We start from the raw sequence: 22,504 nt of genomic DNA, 5'->3' as shown, positions 1-22,504 counted from the left end.
TTCCTGTACTTCATAAATAGCAAGCAAAAGAGGAAGCCGTGTCAATGAATCAACTTGAGAAATCAGAAAGCTCATGGGTTTCCAGGAGTGCCAGCATCGTTACACTGACTCGATAAATCACTGTGATTGTATCACTGTTGGTTCCAGTCAACTTGAGTAGCGCCTGATGAAGCATTTGCCTGGGAAACGGTTTGTTTACCGGTTCACCGTTGCGCTTAGGATTTCCATCTTTGGGACAATGGAAATGTATCACTTCAGAAATAATACAAGCGTATGCATGAACTCCGTATGATGGTGTACGGAGGACAGAGCTCTTGCTCTTTAAAAAATACAGGAAGACGCACATTCGGCAAGTGGAGCGGCACTTCTAAGTGTCAATTTCATCTCGGGTCAGCGTTATATTGTGCAACTGTGTATGGATTTATAGTGTTTTTGACAGATTTTTGATGAATTGTTGCAGATGAGTTTTTGTATGTGTTCATAAATGTATTTAACATTTGCAGTAATTTAGCCATGAGCTTTCTGCTTTCTTAGGTTGTACTTAATAAACAGCTATGATTACTACCACCTCATTTGTTCCATTCGTTGAACCCACTAGATCAGGGGTGGCCAACGGTAATTCTCCAGATGTTTTTTTCCTACAACCCCCATCAGCCCCAGCCAGCATGGCCAATGGCTGGGGCTGATGGGAGTTGTAGGCAAAAAAAACATCTGGAGAGCTACTGCTGGCCACCCCTGCACTATATTATACTTGTATGTAAGATGACCAAATAAGACTGTGCAGAGGCAGACAACAGCAGGCTGCCGCTTGTTTTCTTTCCTGGACAGCTAGGGTTGCCAACTCCAATTCAAGAAATATCTGAGGACTTTGGGGGTGGAGCCAGGAGACTTTGGGGGTGGAGCCATAAGCAAAGTTCTGACAAGCACAACTGAACTCCAAAGGAAGTTCTGGCTATCACATTTAAAGGAACCACACACCTTTTAAATGGAGAGCCAGTTTGGTGTAGCAGTTAAGTGTGCGGACTCTTATCTGGGAGAACCAGGTTTGATTCCCCACTCCTGCACTTGCACCTGCTGGAATGGCCTTGGGTCCGCCATAGCTCTGGCAGAGGTTGTCCTTGAAAGGGCAGCTGCTGTGAGAGCCCTCTCCAGCCCCACCCACCTCACAGGGTGTCTGTTGTGGGGGAAGGAGATAAAGGAGATTGTGAGCTGCTCTGAGACTCTTCAGAGTGGAGGGCAGGATATAAATCACATATCATCTTCTTCTTCTTCCCTACATTAGAAATAATGAAGGATAGGGGCACCTCCTTTTGGGGCTCATAGAATTGGACCCCCTGGTCCAATCTTTTTGAAACTTGAGAGTGCCTTTTGAGGAGAGTCATTAGATGCTATGCCAAAAATTTGGTGCCTCTAGCTCAAATAACAGCCCCTCCAGAGCCCCAGATCAATTCTCCATTATTCCCTATGGGAATCGATTTCCATAGGGAATAATGAAGTGCCCAGCAGACATCCCCCCCACCCTGTTTCTGACGACTCTGAAGCGGGGGAGGGCGTGCTCCAATCTGGGGATTGGCATCTCTATTCACGAGTTGCTGAACTTCCAACTTCTTCAAAATGACACAGAGCAACCAACCTCTGAAAAGATTGTGCGACCAAGCAATGGTCTGGGCTGCAAACAACCTCTGCAAAGATTGTGCAACCAACAGAGGGTCTGGGCTGCTATCGCAGCCATGTTATTCCGCCTGCTCCCCAGCCCCGCTTCAGCCTTAAAGACGCAGAGGCACCATCCCAAGAGGAAGGCTTCGGAGTGGAGTCTGAAGCCTCCGGAGGTGGAAAGGCACATGGGGGCTGTGTGGGGCGGAGCTCCCCCCCGCCCACCAGCTGACTAGGAGCGGGAAGGAGCCAGGGAAAGCGGGAGAACCCCCGCTGGGACCTGGGGATTGGCAAGCCTACGGATAGCCCAGGCTAGCCCGATCTCATCAGATCTAGGGAGATGAGCAGACTCAGCCTTGGTCTTCCTAGAGAGGGAGAGCGCCAAAGAAGTCCAGGGTCACTATCAGTATTCCCGCTAAGCTGTAGAATCTTGTGAGCAAAAGATCTCCTTTGAGAGCTACTGGCCTTCAAGTGGTGAGCTATTGCATCAATTATTGTGCTCTGGGGCCATTTTTCCTGCGCGAAGACAAAAATGTGCGAGCCGGAGGCTAAAAAAATGGTGAGCTAGCTCACACTAACTCACCTTAGAGGGAACTATAGTCACCAGGGCTTTTGGCGTAGAAAAAGCCCAGCAGGAATTCATTAGCATATTAGGCCACACCCCCTGACACCAAGCCAGCCGGAACTGCGTTCCTGCTCAAAAAAAGCCCTGACGTTCACCAAATGTGGAGAAAAGGCATTTTAGGCTATGGTTATCTGGGAGTTGGCAGGAAAAGGTCATCAAACTCTAGGCAAGGCTTTGGCCTAGTCTCTTCCTCCTGCCTCCTCCCCTCCTGCCTGGAACCAGCAATTCTGGGGAGGCCTCTCTGTCTCCCAGAATGCTGCAGGAGGGTAGACCAGTTTCTGGGTGGGAACTGAATTTTATATAGGAGATTTGGGGCGGGAAGGTGGCAGTTCAGTTCAGTCTTGGGAGTTCAGGTCATTAAGACGGTATGGTCAGGCTTGCAACAGTCGAAGTGAGGAGCCTGCCCTGTATGTCATCCAGTTAGGGCAAGTATTAGAACAGGGAGAGAAGGAGCGTTTTTTCCCTACTTTGTTTCTTCTGTTCACTTTTTAAAAATGCCTGTACGTAGTTATATAATGTAAATAAATATTTTGTTTGTTTGAAGTGGAGTCCCTCTGTACCACCTAGTTCCCTCAACCGCTTGGAACACTAGGAGCGTGAAGAACTGGCACAATGGCTGGTTGCCAACTCTCCAGGAGAGCCCCAAAGATCCCTAGGAAGCCCCAAGAAGGGTTCTTAGCGAGTCCAGAGAAGAAGATGATATTGGATTTATATCCCGCCCTCCATTCCGAAGAGTCTCAAAGCGGCTCACAAACTCCTTTCCCTTCTTCCCCCACAACAGACACCCTGTGAGGTGGATGGGGCTGAGAGGGCTCTCACAGTAGCTGCCCTTTCAAGGACAGAGTCTCAGAGAGGCTCACAAACTCCTTTCCCTTCCTCCCCCACAACAGACACCCTGTGAGGTGGGTGGGGCTGAGAGGGCTCTCACAGTAGCTGCCCTTTCAAGGACAGAGTCTCAGAGAGGCTCACAAACTCCTTTCCCTTCCTCCCCCACAACAGACACCCTGTGAGGTGGGTGGGGCTGGAGAGGGCTCTCACAGCAGCTGCCCTTTCAAGGACAACCCCTGCCAGAACTATGGCTGACCCAAGGCCATGCTAGCAGGTGCAAGTGGAGGAGTGGGGAATCAAACCCGGTTCTTCCAGATAAGAGTCCGCGCACTTAACCACTACAGCAAACTGGCTCTCCATAGAGGGAGGCTAGGAGGCTGTCCCGCCTAACCAGAGCTCAGAGAGGGACAGTGGGGGCAGCAAAGTGGAACAGCCCTTTCAGGTCAGGATACTGGGAAGGTCTGGGCAGTTTCGGGGCCAGCTAGCAGACGCAGGACCAGTCCGCCGCAGCATATACTGGCTGATATTTTAATCTGTTGTATTGTCTTTAATGTTATCTGATTGTTTTTAACTCTTGTTGTAACTCGCCTGAGAACCTGTTTCGGTGGGAAGGGCGGGATATAGATAAAATAAAGAAGAAGACGGCTAAAAAGGAAGGCAGGGAAGAAGTGCATCCTGATCAACGTTTCCCTCTAAGCTGCAGAGTTTTGTGTGAGCAAAAAAATCTACTTTGTGAGCTACGGATCTTAAAGTTGTGAGCTCCTGGCATTAAAGCTGGGAGCTGCTGCATAAATTAGTGTGCTCTGGGGTCGTCCTTCCTGAGCTATGGCAAAAATGTATGAGCTGGAGGCTAAAAAACTGAGGTAGCTCACACTAACTCAGCTTAGATGGAACACTAATATAATCAAAAGAGTTTCCGGCTCAACATTAGGAAGAACTGCCTGACCGTTAGAGCAGTTCCTCAGTGGAACAGGCTTCCTCGGGAGGTGGTGGGCTCTCCTTCCTTGGAGGTTTTTAAACGGAGGCTAGAGGGTCATCTGACAGCAATGAAGATTCGGTGAATTTAGGGGGAGGTGTTTGTGAGTTTAGAGCGGTTCCTCAGTGGAACAGGCTTTCTCCTCAGGAGGTGGTGGGCTCTCCTTCCTTGGAGGTTCTTAAACAGAGGCTAGAGGGCCATCTGACAGCAATGAGGATCCTGTGAATTTAGGGGGAGGTGTTTGTGAGTTTAGAGCAGTTCCTCAGTGGAACAGGCTTTCTCCTCAGGAGGTGGTGGGCTCTCCTTCCTTGGAGTTTTTTAAACAGAGGCTAGAAGGCCATCTGACAGCAATGAGGATCCTGTGAATTTAGGGGGAGGCGTTTGTGAGTTTAGAGCAGTTCCTCAGTGGAACAGGCTTTCTCCTCAGGAGGTGGTGGGCTCTCCTTCCTTGGAGGTTTTTAAACAGAGGCTAGAAGGCCATCTGACAGCAATGAGGATCCTGTGAATTTAGGGGGAGGCGTTTGTGAGTTTAGAGCAGTTCCTCAGTGGAACAGGCTTCCTCGGGAGGTGGTGGGCTCTCCTTCCTTGGAGTTTTTTAAACAGAGGCTAGATGGCCATCTGACAGCAATGAGGATCCTGTGAATTTAGGGGGAGGTGTTTGTGAGTTTCCTGCACTGAGCAGGGGGTTGGACTAGATGACCCTGGAGTCCCTTCCAACTCTATGGTTCTAACTGCACTGATCCCAAGTATAAGAAGTGAGTGCCACTAGCCCCAACACAACTCTGCAAAGGGAAGCCATTCCAGCAATTAGAAGTGTTATAAAAACCCTAATAAGAAATAATGAGGTGCAGGCCAGGAAAGAGCGAGCGGCCGGCCTCTCGGAAGCCGCTCTAGGAGGGCTGCTTCCTGACGCTTCAGGCAAGATGCTTTTAAAAAAGAAAATCCTGCTTTGATTCACAGCAGGGGACACTGTGAGGCGAATGAGCCACACTTACCGTCTCCACAGCCCTGAGACCGCTCCGCAAGTTGCCGATTTCCTTCTCTAGCTCCGTCATGCTGCCAGAGAGAAAGGGAAAGATGTAAGATTTGCAAAGCTACTCCTGGCGCATTTCCAAAACGCAGCTCTGAAGTTGCTCATGTTTCTCCCCCAGGGGTAGGCAGGGGTGGAATTCTAACAGGAGCTCCTTTGCAGGAGCTCCACACCACCCCCCTGATGTAGCCAATCCACCAAGAGCCACACAGTGGTCAAAAAACCAGGTGCCATCAAGAGGTCCACCAGTGGGGCTGGGACACTAGAAGCCCTCCCACTGTGCCCACCCCCAAACACCCAGAATACAGAGCATCACTGCCCCAGACAGAGAATTCCAACAATATGCTGTGGAGAGCCAGTTTGGTGTAGTGGTTAAGTGCGCGGACTCTTATCTGGAAGAACCGGGTTTGATTCCCCATTCCTCCACTTGCACCTGCTGGCATGGCTTTGGGTCAACCATAGCTCTGGCAGAGGTTGTCCTTGAAAGGGCAGCTGCTGTGAGAGCCCTCTCCAGCCCCAACCACCTCACAGGGTGTCTGTTGTGGGGGGGAGATAAAGGAGATTGTGAGCCGCTCTGAGACTCTGTACTTGAAAGGGCAGCTACTGTGAGAGTCCTCTCAGCCCCACCCACCTCACAGGGTGTCTGTTGTGGAGGAGGAAGGGAAAGGAGATTGTAGGCCACTCTGAGACTCTGTCCTTGAAAGGGCAGCTGCTGGGAGAGCCCTCTCAGCCCCACCCACCTCACAGGGTGTCTGTTGTAGGGGAGGGAGATAAAGGAGATTGTGAGCCCCTCTGAGACTCTGTCCTTGAAAGGGCAGCTTCTGGGAGAGCCCTCTCAGCCCCATCCACCTCACAGGGTGTCTGTTGTGGGGGAGGAAGGTAAAGGAGATTGTGAGCTGCTCTGAGACTCTTCAGAGTGGAGGGCAGGATATAAATCCAATATCTTCATCTTCTTCTTCTTCTAATAGCCACTGATGGACCTCTGCTCCATATGCTTATCCAATCCCCTCTTGAAGTTGTCTATGCTTGCAGCCGCCACCACCTCCTGTGGCAGTGAATTCCATGTGTTAATCCACCTTTGGGTGAAGAAGAACTTCCTCTTATCCGTCCTAACCCGACTGCTCAGCAATTTCATTGAGTGCCCATGAGTTCTTGTATTGTGAGAAAGGGAGAAAAGTACTTCTTTCTCCACCTTCTCCATCCCATGTTGTCATATCAGAGGTTCTACTGAGGTCAGAAAATTTTGAACGCTATCCATCCACGTGGTCGGCATGAACACAGCTTGCTGCCATGATCACACACTCCCTCTCCTCACAATCACACACTGCAGAATCTTTTCTGCATCAAAGGGAGACACGGGAAATATGCAGCCCGATCCGTTTTATCATTGTTTCCCAGTCTTCTCATCATCTGCCTCTAGTTTTTTATTGAAAGACATTTAAAAATGAAAAAGAAAAACTTACTGGACTTTGGCAGCCTCGGGGACGTCCTTCAGTTCTTCATGCAGGTTGAGAACTTTGGGATATTTCTTTTCTACGATGGTGATGAGATAGTGCAACAGAGTAATGTTCCTATGACGAGAAAGCAACTGTTATACACCCACTAGTCTTGCAAAGAATATTAGGGTTCTTTCACAGGGTTCTTTTTCTAGCAGGAGCTCCTCTGCCTATTAGGCCACGCCCCCTGATGTAGCCAGTTATCCTGGAGCTTCCAGTAGGCCCTGTACTGAGAGCCCTGTAAGGAATTCTAGCAGGACCTCCTTTGCATATTAGGCCACACACCCCTGATGTAGCCAATCCTCCTGGAGCTTACAGTAGGCCCTGCACTAAGAGCCCTGTAAGGAATTCTAGCAGGACCTCCTTTGCATATTAGGCCACACCCCCTGATGTAGCCAATCCTGCTGGAGCTTCCAGTAGGCCCTGTACTGAGAGCCCTGTAAGGAATTCTAACAGGACCTCCTTTGCATATTAGGCCCCACCCCCCTGATGTAGCCAATCCTCCTGGAGCTTCCAGTAGGCCCTGTACTGAGAGCCCTGTAAGGAATTCTAGCAGGACCTCCTTTGCCTATTAGGCCACACGCCCCTGATGTAGCCAGTCATCCTGGAGCTTACAGTAGGCCCTGTAAGAAGAACGCTGTAAGCTCTTGGAGGATTGGCTACATCAGGGGGTGTGGCCTAATATGCAGAGGAACTCCTGCTAGGAAAAGAGCCCTGAGGGCTTGTTTGTTTGTTTGTTTTTCATATCATTAGGAAAAACGCAAATCTGCAATTAAATGTTTTGAATAAAAGAACCAAATAGCTACCATTGGATCGCAGAATTTACTGTCAATCCCTGGGCCGAGGGAGGCAAGACTGAAGGCTACCAGAGAAAGAGCCTTCTCAATTGCTGCCCCCTGCTGGTGGAACCAACTCCCAGAAGATGTAAGGGCCTTGCGGGACCTTGCCTGCAAAACAACTCTACTTCGACTGGCCTTCAGCCAAACTACAGTATAAGTAGATGCCCAACATCGCTGAATGTATTGTACCAACTCTAGCACCAAAAACTGTCTTAATTATTTTAAACTGTTTCAACCGGTAATTGATTATTAATTTAATCGTTTGCTCACTGTTTTTTAGCCGCCCTAATTGTTGTTAGCCGCCCTGAGCTTGCTTCGGCGGGGATGGTGGGATATAAATACGAAGAATGAATGAATAAATAAATAAATGAATGAAAGCTATTGGCTGCACTGTTAAGCCAATTGCAGACTAAGCCTAAGCCTATTGCACACTACGGAGAAAGATGTACAATAGCCCGGTCTTTGGAGAACTGGCCTCCTGTTAACCGCAGTAGGGAAGTCAGGCAGCTTTCCTAATAGCACCGCTCTCAGCAAATGGGCTGATATTCTAAATGAGGATGATAAGCTCTTAACTTTAAGAACCTGAGAAGCCATGCTGGATTATGCCAACGGCCCATCCAGTCCAACACTGTGTCACAGGGTGGCCAAAAGCCAGGTGCCATCAGAAGGTCAACCAGTGGGGCCAGAACTCCATAAGCCCTCTCATTGTTATGCCCCCCAGAACCAAGAAGACAGTGCATCACAGCCCCAGATATAAGAATGTAAGAGAAGCCATGTTGGATCAAGCCAGCGGCCTACCCAGACCAACATTCTGTGTCACACAGTGGCCAAAACCCATCAGGAAGTCCACCAGCAGGACCAGAACTTCAGAAGCCCTCCCACTGTGGCCCCCCGAGCACCAAGAAGACAATGCATTGCTGCCCCAGACACAGTGTTCTATCTAGACCTTGTGGCTCATAGCCACTGATAGACCTCTGCCAAAAAACCCAGGTACCATCAGGAAGTCCACCAGCAGGGCCAGAACTTCAGAAGCCCTCCCACTGTGGCCCCCGAACACCAAGAAGACAATGCATTACTGCCCCAGACACAGTGTTCTATCTAGACCTTGTGGCTCATAGCCACTGATGGACCTCTGCCAAAAAACCCAGGTGCCATCAGGAGGTCCATCAGTGGAGCCAGGACACTAGAAGCCCTCCCACTATGCCCCCCACAAGCACCAAGAATACAGAGCATCACTTGCCCTAGACAGTGTGTTCCATCTAGACCTTGTGGCTAATAGCCACTGATGGACCTCTGCTCCAGATGTTCATCCAGTTCTCTCATATGAACCTAAGAGAAGCCATTTTGGATCAGGCCAACGGCCCATCCAGTCCAACGCTGTGTCACACAGTGGCCAAAAGCTAGGTGCCATCAGAAGGTCCACCAGTGGGGCCAGGTCTCTAGAAGCCCTCCCAGTGTTGCCTTCCGAGCACCAAGAAGACAGAACCTCACTGCCCCAGGCAGAGTGGTCTAGCTATCCCTTCTGGCTAACAGCCACTGACAGACCTCTGCTCCATATGCTTATCCAATCCCCTCTTGAAGTTGTCTATGCTTATAGCTGTCACCACCTCCTGTGGCAGTGAACTCTTGCTCTTGTCTGCTGCTGCTACAGACTAACATGGCAACTCATCTTGATAATTTTCATCTTGGGCATGTTCCCATTGCTTGAGGGTTCCCCTCCCACCAGTCCCGTTCTACATGCGTTTTGCTCCCTCTAATGCTCAATTCCATATTACGCCGCTTTATGTCCAGCATCTCTCCCTGCAGATTTAAACTGCAGATTTTTTTAATGCCAGACATACAGCAATGCAGGGTTGGAATTCTAGCAGGAGCTGCTTTGCATATTAGGCCACACCCTCCTGATGTAGCCAATCCTCCTGGAGCTTACAGAAAAGAGCCTTGTAAGCCTTCGGAGGATTGGCTACATTAGGGGTGTGTGGCCTAATATGCAAAGGAGCTCCTGCTAGAATTCCACCCCTGCAGCAATGTAATATCGATCTGACTACTAAAGGGAGCAATATACAGGCGAAAGAGGAAAAACTCAGCAAAGCAACAAGAACATACGAGCAAGGAAAATGAGTATGTGAAAGAGCCCTAAAATGGAAGAAGGGAGTCCTTAAGGTAAGCTGGCTTCAAGCGATATGGTGCTTTTTCACCCCTCCCTCAGCAGAAAGGGGATGTTCTTGAACCTCTCTTTCCCTCCTAGAGGAAACCAAGCACCCACAAAGGTAGGAACTGCTTACTTGTCGATGCTGGATTTCGTGTCCGCGATCTTGTTCAGACTCGCGATTTTGAAGCCGTAGGCGTTCCCTCTTTGGCCTTTGTTCATGTAGTTGCCAAAAGCCAACACCACCTCCAAAAGCTGCTTCAGGCTCTTGCTGTGGAACACTTCCTTGGACGCTGCGCGGATAGCTGGCAGGGGCAAAAAAAGAAAGGAAGAGAAATGCAGTCAGAAAATACAACTCGCTCAACGGCACAGGTTTAAAAAGGTGTTAGAAGCAGGGGTGGAATTCTAGCAGGAACTCCTCTGCATATTAGGCCACGCCCCCTGATGTAGCCAATCCTCCAAGAGCTTACAGGACTCTTTGTTGTAAGCTCTTGGAGGATTGGCTACATCAGGGGCTGTGTGGCCTAATATGCAAAGGAGTTCCTGCTAGAAGTCCACCCCTGGTTAGAACTAATCATTTCTGTGTCTAGACCTGTCAGCTCTGCAACTATCCTCAGGGCTAGTTTTGTAGCAAGAACTCCTTTGCATATTAGACCACACCCCCTGATGTAGCCAATCCTCCTGGAGCTGACAGGGCTCTTAGTACAGGGCCTACTGTAAGCTCTGGGAGGGCTGGCTGCATCAGGGAGGTGTGGCCTAACATGCAAAGGAGTTCCTGCTACAAAAAAAGGTCCTGACTATCCTCAATCAAAGAAGACTCCCATTGCATTCAGAAAGTTGCTTTTATTGACAGATCAGTAGTATACACGACTGTCAGAACTGGGTCGCTGGTGGGGTGACCAAGCTTATATGTCTTATCTGAGGCCGTTAAGCAGCCCGCCTAAATTGTTCTGCAAAAAGCCCATGTGTGCGTTATATTTTTTCCCCCACCAAGTTCTCTCATGAACTGGATGGTGGGCAGCGGTACTCTCCCAGCAGACAGATAAAACGACCTTGAAGTACCAGCCTGCAAGGCGGAAATGGTTACTTCTCTGAGTTACACAGAAGAAGAAGAATTGCAGATTTATACCCCGCCCTTCTCCCTGAATCAGAGACTCAGAGCGGCTCACAATCTCCTTTACCTTCCTCCCCCACAACAGACACCCTTTGAGGTGGGTGGGGCTGAGAGGGCTCTCCCAGCAGCTGCCCTTCCAAGGACAGAGTCTCAGAGTGGCCTACAATCTCCTTTCCCTTCCTCCCCCACAACAGACACCCTGTGAGGTGGGTGGGGCTGAGAGGGCTCTCACAGCAGCTGCCCTTCCAAGGACAGAGTCTCAGAGCGGCCTACAATCTGCTTTCCCTTCCTCCCCCACAACAGACACCCTGTGAGGTGCGTGGGGCTGCAGAGGGCTCTCCCAGCAGCTGCCCTTCCAAGGCCAGAGTATCAGAGCGGCCTACAATCTCCTTTCCCTTCCTCCCTCACAACAGACACCCTGTGAGGTGGGTGGGGCTGGAGAGGGCTCTCCCAGCAGCTGCCCTCTCAAGAACAGAGTCTCAGAGCGGCCTACAATCTCCTTTCCCTTCCTCCCCCACAACAGACACCCTATGAGGTGGGTGGGGCCGAGAGGGCTCTCCCAGCAGCTGCCCTTTCAAGGACAACCTCTGCCAGAGCTATGGCTGACCCGAGGCCATGCCAGCAGCTGCAAGTGGAGGAGTGGGGAATCAAACCCGATTCTCCCAGATAAGAGTCCACACATTTAACCGCTACACCAAACTGGCTGTGTGGAGGCATAGATCCAGGGGGGCAGCCGTACTTGTCTGAAGCTACAGAACAAAGTAGGAGTCCAGTAGCATCTTTAAGACCAACGAAGTTTCATTCAGAAGGTAAGCTTTCGTGTGCGTGCACTCTTCTTCAGATCAGGAATGAGGTGCAGTGAGCAGAGCTACATATAGCTGGTGGACAATGGTTTAGAATGCAAAGTGGTACAAAGTTAGAATCCAATGGCAGAATAGTATAAGCAAAGCAACCCAGCATATTTCACCCTTGTTCAATGTTCTCTCTAAGCTGCGGAGACTTGTGAGCAAAAATTCTACTTTGTGAGCTACTGGCATTAACATTGTGAGCTATTGCATAAATTAGTTTGCTCTGGGGCTATTTTCCCTGAGCTGAGACAAAAATGTGTAAGCTGAAGGCTAAAAAATTGTGAGCTAGCTCACGCTAACTCAGCTTAGAGGGAACGCTGCCCCTGTCCCCACAACTTATTTGCAGACTACAATAGGCAAGAGTTGATAAAATGGCAAGGGGTCTCGACAAAATCAGACTCTCAAAGCTACGCGCCAGTACACAAGGCATGCTGGGTCATAAATTGCAAGGAGAAAGAGAAAATAAAGGCAAGGGAAGAGGGACGAAGAACAAGCAGGAGAGAGAAAGAAACAAGAAGAAATTGGATTTATATTCCACCCCAGGGGTCGTTTCGTGGAAAAATAGGTGGTGGAGCTCATCCAGGGATTATGCAGCTGCAATACTATTAAATGGACAAGGAGGTGGAACTCTCAGAAGGAGGTGGAACTCTCAGAAAGGTTCAGGAGCTGCGCTCTTGTGAGCTCCCGCTGAATCTGAGGCCTGTTTCACCCTATACTCTAAATCTCAGAGTCTCGGAGTGGCTCACAATCTCCTTTACCTTTCTCCCCCACAACACACACCCTGTGAAGTAGGTGGGGCTGAGAGAGCTCTGACAGGAACTGCCCTTTCAAGGACAGCTCTGCCAGAGCTATGGCTGACCCAAGGCCATTCCAGCAGGTGCAAGTGGAGGAGTGGGGAATCAAACCCGGTTCTTCCAGATAAGAGTCCGCACACTTAACCACTACACCAAACTGGCTCTCTAAGAGCCAGAGATAGCACAGAACAGGCTAACATAACACATCACCTCCCCGACTGACTGCTGGGAGGTGTGATTGGGTGCGGCTGCTGAAATTCCTGCCATGCACAGTTCCGGGCCCCGAAAGCACTTTTAAATTCAATCAGTACAAGGAACTTACAGCTGTAACAGGTTGCAAGTCCTCATGGTGAACCTTCGTAAAAGCTAGCACGTTGTTTCGCCCTAAACTTATGCCCTTTGCATATCTAAACAGAGCCAGTTTGGTGTAGTGGTTAAGTGTGCGGAGAGAACCGGGTATGATTCCCCACTCCTCCTCCACATGCACCTGCTGGTGTGACCTTGGGTCAGCCACAAATTCTCTCAAGGCTGTTCTGCTCAAGAGCAGTTTCTGTCAGAGCTCTCTCGGCTCCACCTACCTCACAGGGTGTCTGTTGTAGGGAGGGGAAGGGAAAGGGGATTGTAAGCTGCTCTGAGACTCCTTCAGGTAGTGAAGGGCGGGGTATATACCCAACCTCTTCTCTTCTCTAATAACAGGATCTTTCATTACACATTTATGCCTTTGTCTAAACCAGGGGTGTCAAATATGCAGCCCGGGGCCGAATCAGGCCCCCGAAGGGCTGTTATCAGGCCCCTGAACAACTGGCTCTTGTCTGCTTCCTTCTCCCCCTCTCTTGCTTCCTTCTGCATAACAGCTGGCTTTGCCAGGCTCTCTCCATCACACAGCAGAGCTACTGAGCCAAGCCTATCTTCCTTCTATTGGCTGAGGCTCCTCCCCCTCCTGGTCTCCTGGGGAAGGAAGGAAAGAGCCAGAGCTTCCTTGGCCCAGTTCTCTGGATCCCATGGGAGAGATACAAAGAAAGCAACTTTAAGACCAAGTGCTAACGTGTTAAGGATGTTCTAAGGTGTTTTTTTTTTAAATCTTTTTTCTTTGTACTTTCTAAAGTTTATATCTTTGATACCTAGTCATAAATAGGCACACATGTGGCCTGGCCCAACTCAAAATGGCTCGGCCCAACAAGGTCTCATAAAAGGATATTATAGCATTGGAGAAAGTTCAGAAAAGGGCAACTAAAATGATTAAAGGGCTGGAACACCTTCCCTATGAAGAAAGGTTGAAACGCTTGGGGCTCTTTAGCTTGGAGAAACGTCGACTGCGGGGTGACATGATAGAGGTTTACAAGATAATGCATGGGATGGAGAAAGTGGGGAAAGAAGTACTTTTCTCCCTTTCTCACAATACAAGAACTCGTGGGCATTCGATGAAATTGCTGAGCAGACAGGTTAAAACGGATAAAAGGAAGTCCTCCTTCACCCAAAGGGTGATTAACATGTGGAATTCACTGCCACAGGAGGTGGTGGCGTCCACAAGCATAGCCACCTTCAAGAAGGGGTTAGATAAAAATATGGAACAGAGGTCCATCAGTGGCTATTAGCCACAGTGTGTGTGTGTGTGTGTGTGTATATATATATATATATATATATATATATATATATATATATATATATATATATATATATATATATATATATATTTGGCCGCTGTGTGACACAGAATGTTGGACTGGATGGGCCATTGGCCTGATCTAACATGGCTTCTCTTATGTTCTTATGTCAGATTCGGCCCTCGTAACAAATGAGTTCAACACCCCTGGTCTAGACTATGCCCAGGGCATAGGGGAGGGACGGTGGCTCAGTGGTAGAGCATCTGCTTGGTAAGCAGAAGGTCCCAGGTTCAATCCCCGGCATCTCCAACTGAAAAGGGTCCAGGCAAATAGGCACGAAAAACCTCAGCTTGAGACCCTGGAGAGCTGCTGCCAGTCTGAGTAGACAATACTGACTTTGACGGACCAAGAGTCTGATTCAGTAGAAGGCAGCTTCACATGTTCAGGGCTGATGTCCCAAACTTCTACTGACTAAAAACCTTTAATAGAAAAAAAGAGGAGAAGGGGGGGGGGGGGAAACACCTCGTTTCGTTTTAGTATTAGCCAGTTCGGATAATCAAACAAAACCTACCTTCCACTTTGGGTTTCACTTCCGCAACCCTCTCGGCAAACTTCTTCTTAAAATACAAGGACTGGAGCCGTTGCTGGTAGTGGTTTATCCTTCAAAAAAAGCAGAGCAACACTGTGCTGGGAGGTCTAGCGAAAAGTTTTGACAGGAAGCGTCAGAACTTGACCGTACCGCACGTATAACCCATGCCGTTTCCATCGTGAGATCTGCGGCAGTGTACACCTTGGAAGGTCTCCTATCCAAGCGCTAACCGGACTCCAGTCTGCTTCACTTCGACATGGTTATCCACGCTATGCGCCTTCGACAGCTCTACCCTGCGATCCATACTGTCCCATATGCCTGCCACTCTCTACATTTTGATGTTGTAGGAGCACGTGTTCCTGCCCACAACACACAGGCCAGGCATCTCTAGCAGAAGGCCAGTTATGCTGACCCTGGGTCACTGTGATGAGCTGCTCCTACCTCAAGACCCTCTCTGCAGCTCTGTTGCTTCCAGCCCCTTCCCCTGGTCAAGCAGACCAAAGATCAAACATCTGGTTCAGCCCATCAAATATGTAGCCTCACAGAATCCTAGAGCTGGAAGGGACCTCCAGGGTCATCTAGTCCAACCCCCTGCACAATGCAGGAAACTCACAAACATCTCCCCCTAAATTCACAAAATCTTCATCGCTGTCAGAGGGCCATCTAGCCTTTGTTTAAAAACCTCCAAGGAAGGAGAGCCCACCACCTCCCGAGGAAGCCTGTTCCACTGAAGAACCGCTCTAAACTCACAGATACCTCCCCCTAAATTCACAGGATCTTCATCGCTGTCAGAGGGCCATCTAGCCTCTGTTTAAAAACCTCCAAGGAAGGAGAGCCCACCACCTCCTGAGAAAGACTGTTCCACTGAAGAACCGCTCTAAACTCACAAACACCTCCCCCTAAATTCACAGGATCTTCATCGCTGTCAGAGGGCCATCTAGCCTCTGTTAAAAACCTCCAAGGAAGGAGAGCCCACCACCTCCCGAGGAAGCCTGTTCCACTGAGGAACCGCTCTGACGGTCAGGAAGTTCTTCCTAACGTTGAGCCAGAAACTCTTTTGATTTAATTTCAACCCACCGGTTGTGGTCCTACCTTCTGGGGCCACAAAAAATAATTCTGCACCCTCCTCAGATGCTGAAGCTGAAGCTCAAACTCACAAATACCTCCCCCTAAATTCACAGGATCCGCATTGCTGTCAGATGGCCATCTCGCTTCTGTTTCAAAACCTCCAAGGAAGGAGAGCCCACCACCTCAATTTGCCTTGGAGCTGTGCAGTGAAGAGGAGGGGACTTAACCTTCAACTTCACCAGAGCTCACTTTCTAGCAAGAGCGCCTTTGCATATTAGACCATACCGCCGCTGGTGTAGCCAATCCTCCAAGAGCTTGCAGGGCTCTTATTCCAGGGTCCACTGTAAGCTCTTGGAGGATTGGCCACACCAGAGGGGCCTGGCCTAATATGCAAATAAGCTCCTGCTAGAATTCCACCCCCGATCTTCACTCAGTTTCAGGATCTGAATTCACTATTAGCATTTTAAAGGAAAAGATGAACACACTTATTTTTTTTTAAGGAAACACAGCTTCCCATTTAAAATATTGAAAAAAGCATGTAGCCTACTCCCAACAGCAAAACAGCAAAAGCTGAAGGGTTAAACTCCTGCTTCCTTCCTTGCTTGATCCCAAGATGAATTGAGGCTGCACGCAGGGCCGGCACATGGGAGTAGGTGGCTGCCTAGGGCGCTACCCCACCTGGGCGCACCACGAGGCGCCCCATTACTCCCCTTGCCCCTTCCTGGGAAGGCGCCACTCAGCCACTGCACTCTTCGGAGGTTTCCTTAGAAGCCTCTGAAGAGCGCAGTGTTTTAGCACCGCCCAGCCGCTTTCAACCCGAAAGCTCTGATTTCAAGCAATCATTTTCTAGTCGCAGGGTGAGAGACACTGGCCTCTTCTTTGCCCTCCTGTCCCCCCCACATGATCGATGCTTGGAACATCACATGACTCACTGAGTATCTCCAGTGTCTGTAGGCCGAACGGAGTTCCCTGGGCAGGGGAAGATTACCTGCTCATTTCGAAGAGGAACCTGTCCGCCTTGGCCATCCGATCGAGCTCGTGCTTGTGTTCCTCCAGGAGGTCGATGTCTGCTTTCTCGGGAACAAATTTTAAGAGCTACAAAGCGGAGCGGGGGGAGGGGAGAGAGAAGGTTGTTTTTAGTTTTAGACAGCAATGCTTGCTGCCAAAAGTCAGCAAGGCCCAAGATCATTAGCTCTATGAAAAGAACAGCCTATCAATCCAGGGACAAAGAAAGTAGGAGTCCAGGGGCACCTTTAAGACAAACCAAGTTTTATTCAGAACGTAAGCTTTCGTAGGCATGCAGACTTTTTCAGACAATGCACTGACTACCTATTGTCTTCCGAGTCCACTTCAAGGTGTTGGTTTGTTGTTGTTCAGACGCACAGTCGAGTCCGACTCTTTGCGACCCCATGGACAAAGTCACATCGGGCCCTCCTGTCTTCCACCATCCTCTGACGTCTGCTCAAATTCGTGTTAGCTACATTAGGAATGCTGTCCAGCCATCTCATCTTTTGCTGTCCCCTTCTTCTTTTGCCTTCTGTCTTTCCCAGCATCAGGATCTTCTCCAGTGAGGGCTCCCTTCTCATTGGGTGGCCAAAGTATTTGAGCTTCAACTTCAGCATCTGACCTTCCAGGGGACAGTCTGGGTTGATTTCTCTTAGGACTGACGGATTTGATCTTGCAGTCCAAGGGACTCTCAAGAGTCTTCTCCAGCACCACAGCGTCTTTTGCCTTCTGTCTTTCCCAGCATCAGGTCTTCTCCAGGGAGTGCTCCCTTCTCATTGGGTGGCCAAAGTATTGGAGCTTCAGCTTCAGCATCTGACCTTCCAGGGAACAGTCTGGGTTGATTTCCCTTAGGACTGACTGATTGGATCTTCATGCAGGCCAAGGGATTCTCAAGAGTCTTCTCCAGCACCACAGCTCAAAAGCATCTATTCTTCTGCGCTCATCTTTTGCTGTCCCCTTCTTCTTTTGCCTTCTGTCTTTCCCAGCATCAGGATCTTCTCCATTGAGTGCTCCCTTCTCATTGGGAGGCCAAAGTATTGGAGCTTCAGCTTCAGCATCTGACCTTCCAGGGAACAGTCTGGGTTGATTTCCCTTAGGACTGACTGATTGGATCTTCTTGCAGTCCAAGGGACTCTCAAGAGTCTTCTCCAGCACCATATCTCAAAAGCATCTATTCTTCTGCGCTCAGCCTGCCTATCAACGGGACCGCCTTTCTCCATATGTTCCCCAGAGAGCACTGCGTTCAGGGACACAAAACCTACTATCTATCCCCGGACCAAGGGAGGTCAGACTGTGTTCAACATGGGCTAGGGCCTTCTCAGTGGCAGCACCAGAAATGTGGAATGCCCTCCTGGAGGCCATAAGGGCCCTGCGGGACCTCTTCTCAATTCCGCAGGGCCTGCAAAACTGAATTATTTCGGCAGGCCTTTAACACCTAAACCAGGAGAGGACTGCCACCCTACACTGCTGAGGAATTACGATCACTCTGGGATCATTGGTAGAAGAGAGAAGATCCCGCCTATACTGAGGTTGAATAGTGCCTTAATATGTATTTTAAATTGTTTTTTCTATTGTTTTAAAATTATAATTGACTGTCAGTCGCCCTGAGTCCGCTTGCGGAGAGGGCGGGATATAAGACTAAAGTAATAAACAAAGAAACAAGCAAACAATGGAATGGGGGTACAGTGAGCAGAGCTGCATAGAGCTGGCGGGCAGTGGTTCAGAATGCCATGGGGTACAAAGTTAGGCTCCAATGGCGAAAGAGTGAAATGAACAAACTGAAAGAACATTTGGTCTGGATAGCATTTGCCCGGGAAACCAATAAAACTGTCAGAATGGGAGAATGATGGGTGAGAGTGTCCTAAGGCAATAAATGCGGTCTGTTAATTGCTCTATTGCTTGAAAGTCTGGGTTAAACTGAGGACACGTCTCGCTCTTGCTTCCTGAAAATTGTACTGCTCTCTCAAGTCCGGGATTTTTTTGGTAGCAGGAACTCATTTGCATATTAGGCCACACACCAGTACCCCATGTAGCCAATCCTCCTGGAGCTTACAGAAAAGAGCCTTGTAAGCTCTTGGAGGATTGGCTACATCAGGGGGCGTGGCCTAATATGTGAAGGAGTTCCTGCTACAAAAAAAAAAGCCCTGTGTAAAGTGCTACAGGACTTGAATCTAGCTGTTCTACTGCAGGGCATCGTGGCTCCATTCTGAAACTAGATGTTGTGCTGAAGTCTGCTGAACTTCTGAAAGTACAGTCAGAGGAGAAATCAACCACAATGTTGGGTTGAAGGAGGGATCAACCTGTACACTTTGGTGCAGTTGTGTCTGGAAACACCTGAGCAAGTCCTTCTGAGATACAGCGGAGGGGGGGAAAGTGCCCTCTTATTTTGACATATTTATTGCTTCAACTGTTGTTTCCCCTTAATTGGATCCATACAGCTGCTGACCCTGTGTGCTTGGCTTGCTGTCCCAGCTTTGTCTCAAAATTTCTAGATTCTGCTACATGCTAATTCCCCCCCTAACCCTATAAGCAGGACCAGATCTACAAGTTTTTTGAGGGGGGGGCAAAATTAAGAAATAATGCCCCCTTATGGGCCCATTCTATCTTACGGGTCCATAGAATAGAATGGACTCCATACCCAATCTGGCGCATCCCCCTCTGTTGGTGCCCGGGGCAAACACCCCCCCTCTGCCCCCACCCTGATCTGGCCCTGCCTATAAGTTTGAATGGTTTTCTCCAGGCCTTTTTTTTGTAGCAGGAACTCATTTGCATATTAGGCCACACCCCACTGATGTAGCCAAACCTCCAAAAGCTTACAGGGCTGTTCTGTAAGCTCCAGGAGGATTGGCCACATCCGGAGTGTGTGGCCTAATATGCAAAGGAGTTCCCGCTACAAAAAAAAAGCCCCGGTTTTCTTTCATTTCATTGTATCTGAAAGAGTGTATGTGTAAAAGAAGACGACGACTGCAGATTTATACCCCGCCCTTCTCTCTGAATCAGAGATTCAGAGCGCCTATATCTTCTCCCCCCACAACAGACACCCTGTGAGGTGGGTGGGGCTGAGAGAGCTCTCCCAGAAGCTGCCCTTTCAAGGACAACTCCTGTGATAGCTATGGCTGACCCAAGGCCATGCCAGCAGCTGCAAGTGGAGGAGGAGTGGGGAATCAGCCCCGGTTCTCCCAGATAACAGTCCGCCCACTTAACCACTACACCAAACTGTATACACACGGAAGCTTATACCCTGAATAAAACTTTGTTGGTCTTCAAGGTGCTACTGGACTCTAACTCTATTTTGTTTTCTTCCAAAAGGGAAGAGAAAGAATAGGCAACAATCGTTTTTCTTTTGCTTATCTCAGAAGGAAAAGTTTTTCCAAATATCCTGTAAGTACCGCTCTCCCCCCCCACCCGCCACCCCAAGGAGTTTTGACCCCTATGGGAAGTTTACGTAAGAAGTATTGTCATTTCCTACAATAAGAGCTGGCTTAGAGAGAGGCCACAACGCTGTTCGAATGGGCTGTTAATTAATTCAAGTGGTCTGTTAATCAGAGATTCCCCAAAACTTGGCTTTTTGTTCATCAGGGCCTAACACAGGGGTGGCCAAACTTGCTCAATGTAAGAGCCACATAGAATAAGCATCTGATGTTTGAGAGCCGCATCAGACGTTCAAGAGAAGGAAGGAGGGAAGGAAGGTAGGAAAAGAGATGGGGAAGAGGGAGGGAGAGGTGGAAAGAAAGCAACTTTAACTTTAAATGCATTCCCCCAAGCCATCAGCTGGCTCGGAAAAGAATAAACATCAGCTGTTTGAGAGCCCAAGAGATGAACGTCAGATGTTTGAGAGCTGCAAGACAAGGGAGAGAGGGAGGAAAGAAAATAGGTGGGGGACAGAGGGAGAGCTGGAAAGAAAGCAACTTTAACTTTGTATTCTCCAAGCCATCAGCTGGCTTGGCTTGGAGAAATTTTAAAGAGAGAGATGGCTGATGGGGCAGTGGGTGCTTTGAGAGCCACACAATATGTGTGAAAGAGCCACATGTGGCTCCCGAGCCACAGTTTGACCACCCCTGGCCGTAACACCTTCCTAGAGATGGTTCAGAAATTCAGTCTGGAATGAACTTATTTTAAAAAACATGAAACAGACTCCAGGCAGATGTGCTTAGCCACACTCCAGGGGTGTGGCAGTGTTTTCTTGCATTCCATTCTTGCATCTCAAACTAGGAATGCCTCCCTGGGTGTGGTAAACTTTAGCGAAATCACCACGCTTAGCCAGATCTAAGGGACAGATTTGCTGTCCTGGGGATTTTGTTAACAAAATGACTCACAGCCATGAAAGAGACCCTCCTCTTCCCCCACGTCTGTTAGCAACTTTCTGACCGGTCTAGGTAATCTCAAATGTTGAACCTATCTAAGATGCCTTTTCGTTATAGGGAGATTTGCGAGATTTAGATTTTAAATGCCGGGAGAGAGAATTTGTCGTGGAGAAACAGTCATGCAAAGACCAAAAGGGCAGCCAGGACTCCCCGCTGTCAAAGGAAAAAAAGATGCATGCAGAGATCCTGAGTGCGAATCGCTCCAAGCTTTCTGAGATGAACAGGCGCTGCACGCATCTCTGTTAGACGCTATCCCCCTACAGTTTAGTGTAGCGGTTAGGAGAGTGATCAGGGAGAACTGGGTTTCATTCCCAACTCTTCCACATGCAGCCAGCTGGGTGACCTTGGGTCAGTCACAGTTCTCTCAGAGTTCTCTCCCTCCACCTGCCTCGCAAGGTGTGTGTTGTGGAGAGAGGAAGGGGAGGAGATTGTAAGCCACTCTGAGACTCCCAGTGAAGGGTGGGATATAAATCCAATCTCTTCTTCTTTCTCCAAGGGCTGCAGGATGGCACACCTGATTCACCCCACCTCCATTTCAACCTCATAACTTTTGGGAGGTAAGTTGTTATTTATTAATTTAAGAAGAAAAAGAAGACTATTGCAGATTTATACCCCGCCCTTCTCTCTGAATCAGAGACTCAGAGCGGCTTACAATCTCCTATATCTTTTCCCCGCACAACACACACCCTGTGAGGTGGGTGGGGCTGAGAGGGCTCTCACAGAAACTGCCCTTTCAAGGACAGAGACTCAGAGCGGCCTACAATCTCCTGTATCTTCTCCCCCCACAAGACACCCTGTGAGGTGGGTGGGGCTGAGAGGGCTCTCACAACAGCTGCCCTTTTCAAGGACAGAGACTCAGAGCGGCTTACAATCTCCTATATCTTCTCCCCCCACCACAGACACCCTGTGAGTTGGGTGGGGCTGAGAGGGCTCTCCAAGCAGCTGCCCTTTCAAGGACAACCTCTGCCAGGGCTATGGCTGACCCAAGGCCATTCCAGCAGGTGCAAGTGGAGGAGTGGGGAATCAAACCGGGTTCTCCTAGATAAGAGTCCGCGCACTTCACCACTACACCAAACTGGCTCTCTTTTATTTATTTACTTACATCCCCCCCCCCTATGTCACAGCTGACATGGTGACCTTGTAGGATTTCCAAGACGAGAGACATTCAGAGATGGTTTTCCATTACCCCTGAATACAGACACTGAATAGTGAATAGAGATCTCTCCAAATCCCTTTTCGGGAAAGACTCTGTTCCTGAGGCGCGAACTGCCCTGATACAATTTTCCACTTATTGAACAATCGTCATCTATATGAAAAACCCTGTCAGGAATCGTTCCACAGATTCTCCCTGCCTACCATCAATCAGAATGATTTGTCTTCCTGTCGATTGTTTTCCTGAATGACTCTAATTCAGAAATTACCCGTGCTGTAGCAGAATTCCCGGCTGCCGTTCTCCAACACATCTCTGTCCGTGCTTGATTTTAGATTTCACCTAAGCAGGGGTCGTTTTGTAGACAACTAGGGA

The 22,504-nt window shown here is 49.1% G+C and overlaps 1 protein-coding gene across 1 annotated transcript in view; it reads right to left on the bottom strand.

The window, feature by feature from the left end:
* The window catches only part of DAAM1 (dishevelled associated activator of morphogenesis 1), a 97,050-nt gene that overhangs the window by 9,134 nt on the left and 65,412 nt on the right, over positions 1–22,504 (bottom strand). Inside the window, exons 15-19 of the mRNA XM_060261510.1 lie at positions 16,599–16,705; positions 14,525–14,613; positions 9,730–9,898; positions 6,576–6,683; positions 5,078–5,138 (exon numbers count right to left, since the gene is read on the bottom strand). Coding sequence (XP_060117493.1) covers positions 5,078–5,138; positions 6,576–6,683; positions 9,730–9,898; positions 14,525–14,613; positions 16,599–16,705 — 534 coding nt within the window. The remainder of the gene's footprint in view (positions 1–5,077; positions 5,139–6,575; positions 6,684–9,729; positions 9,899–14,524; positions 14,614–16,598; positions 16,706–22,504) is intronic.

Source organism: Heteronotia binoei, chromosome 21 (assembly GCF_032191835.1).
Source record: "Heteronotia binoei isolate CCM8104 ecotype False Entrance Well chromosome 21, APGP_CSIRO_Hbin_v1, whole genome shotgun sequence".
Taxonomy (NCBI): Eukaryota; Metazoa; Chordata; class Lepidosauria; order Squamata; family Gekkonidae; genus Heteronotia; species Heteronotia binoei.
Note: the sequence above shows the minus strand (reverse complement) of the source record. Positions and strands in the feature narration are given on the sequence as shown.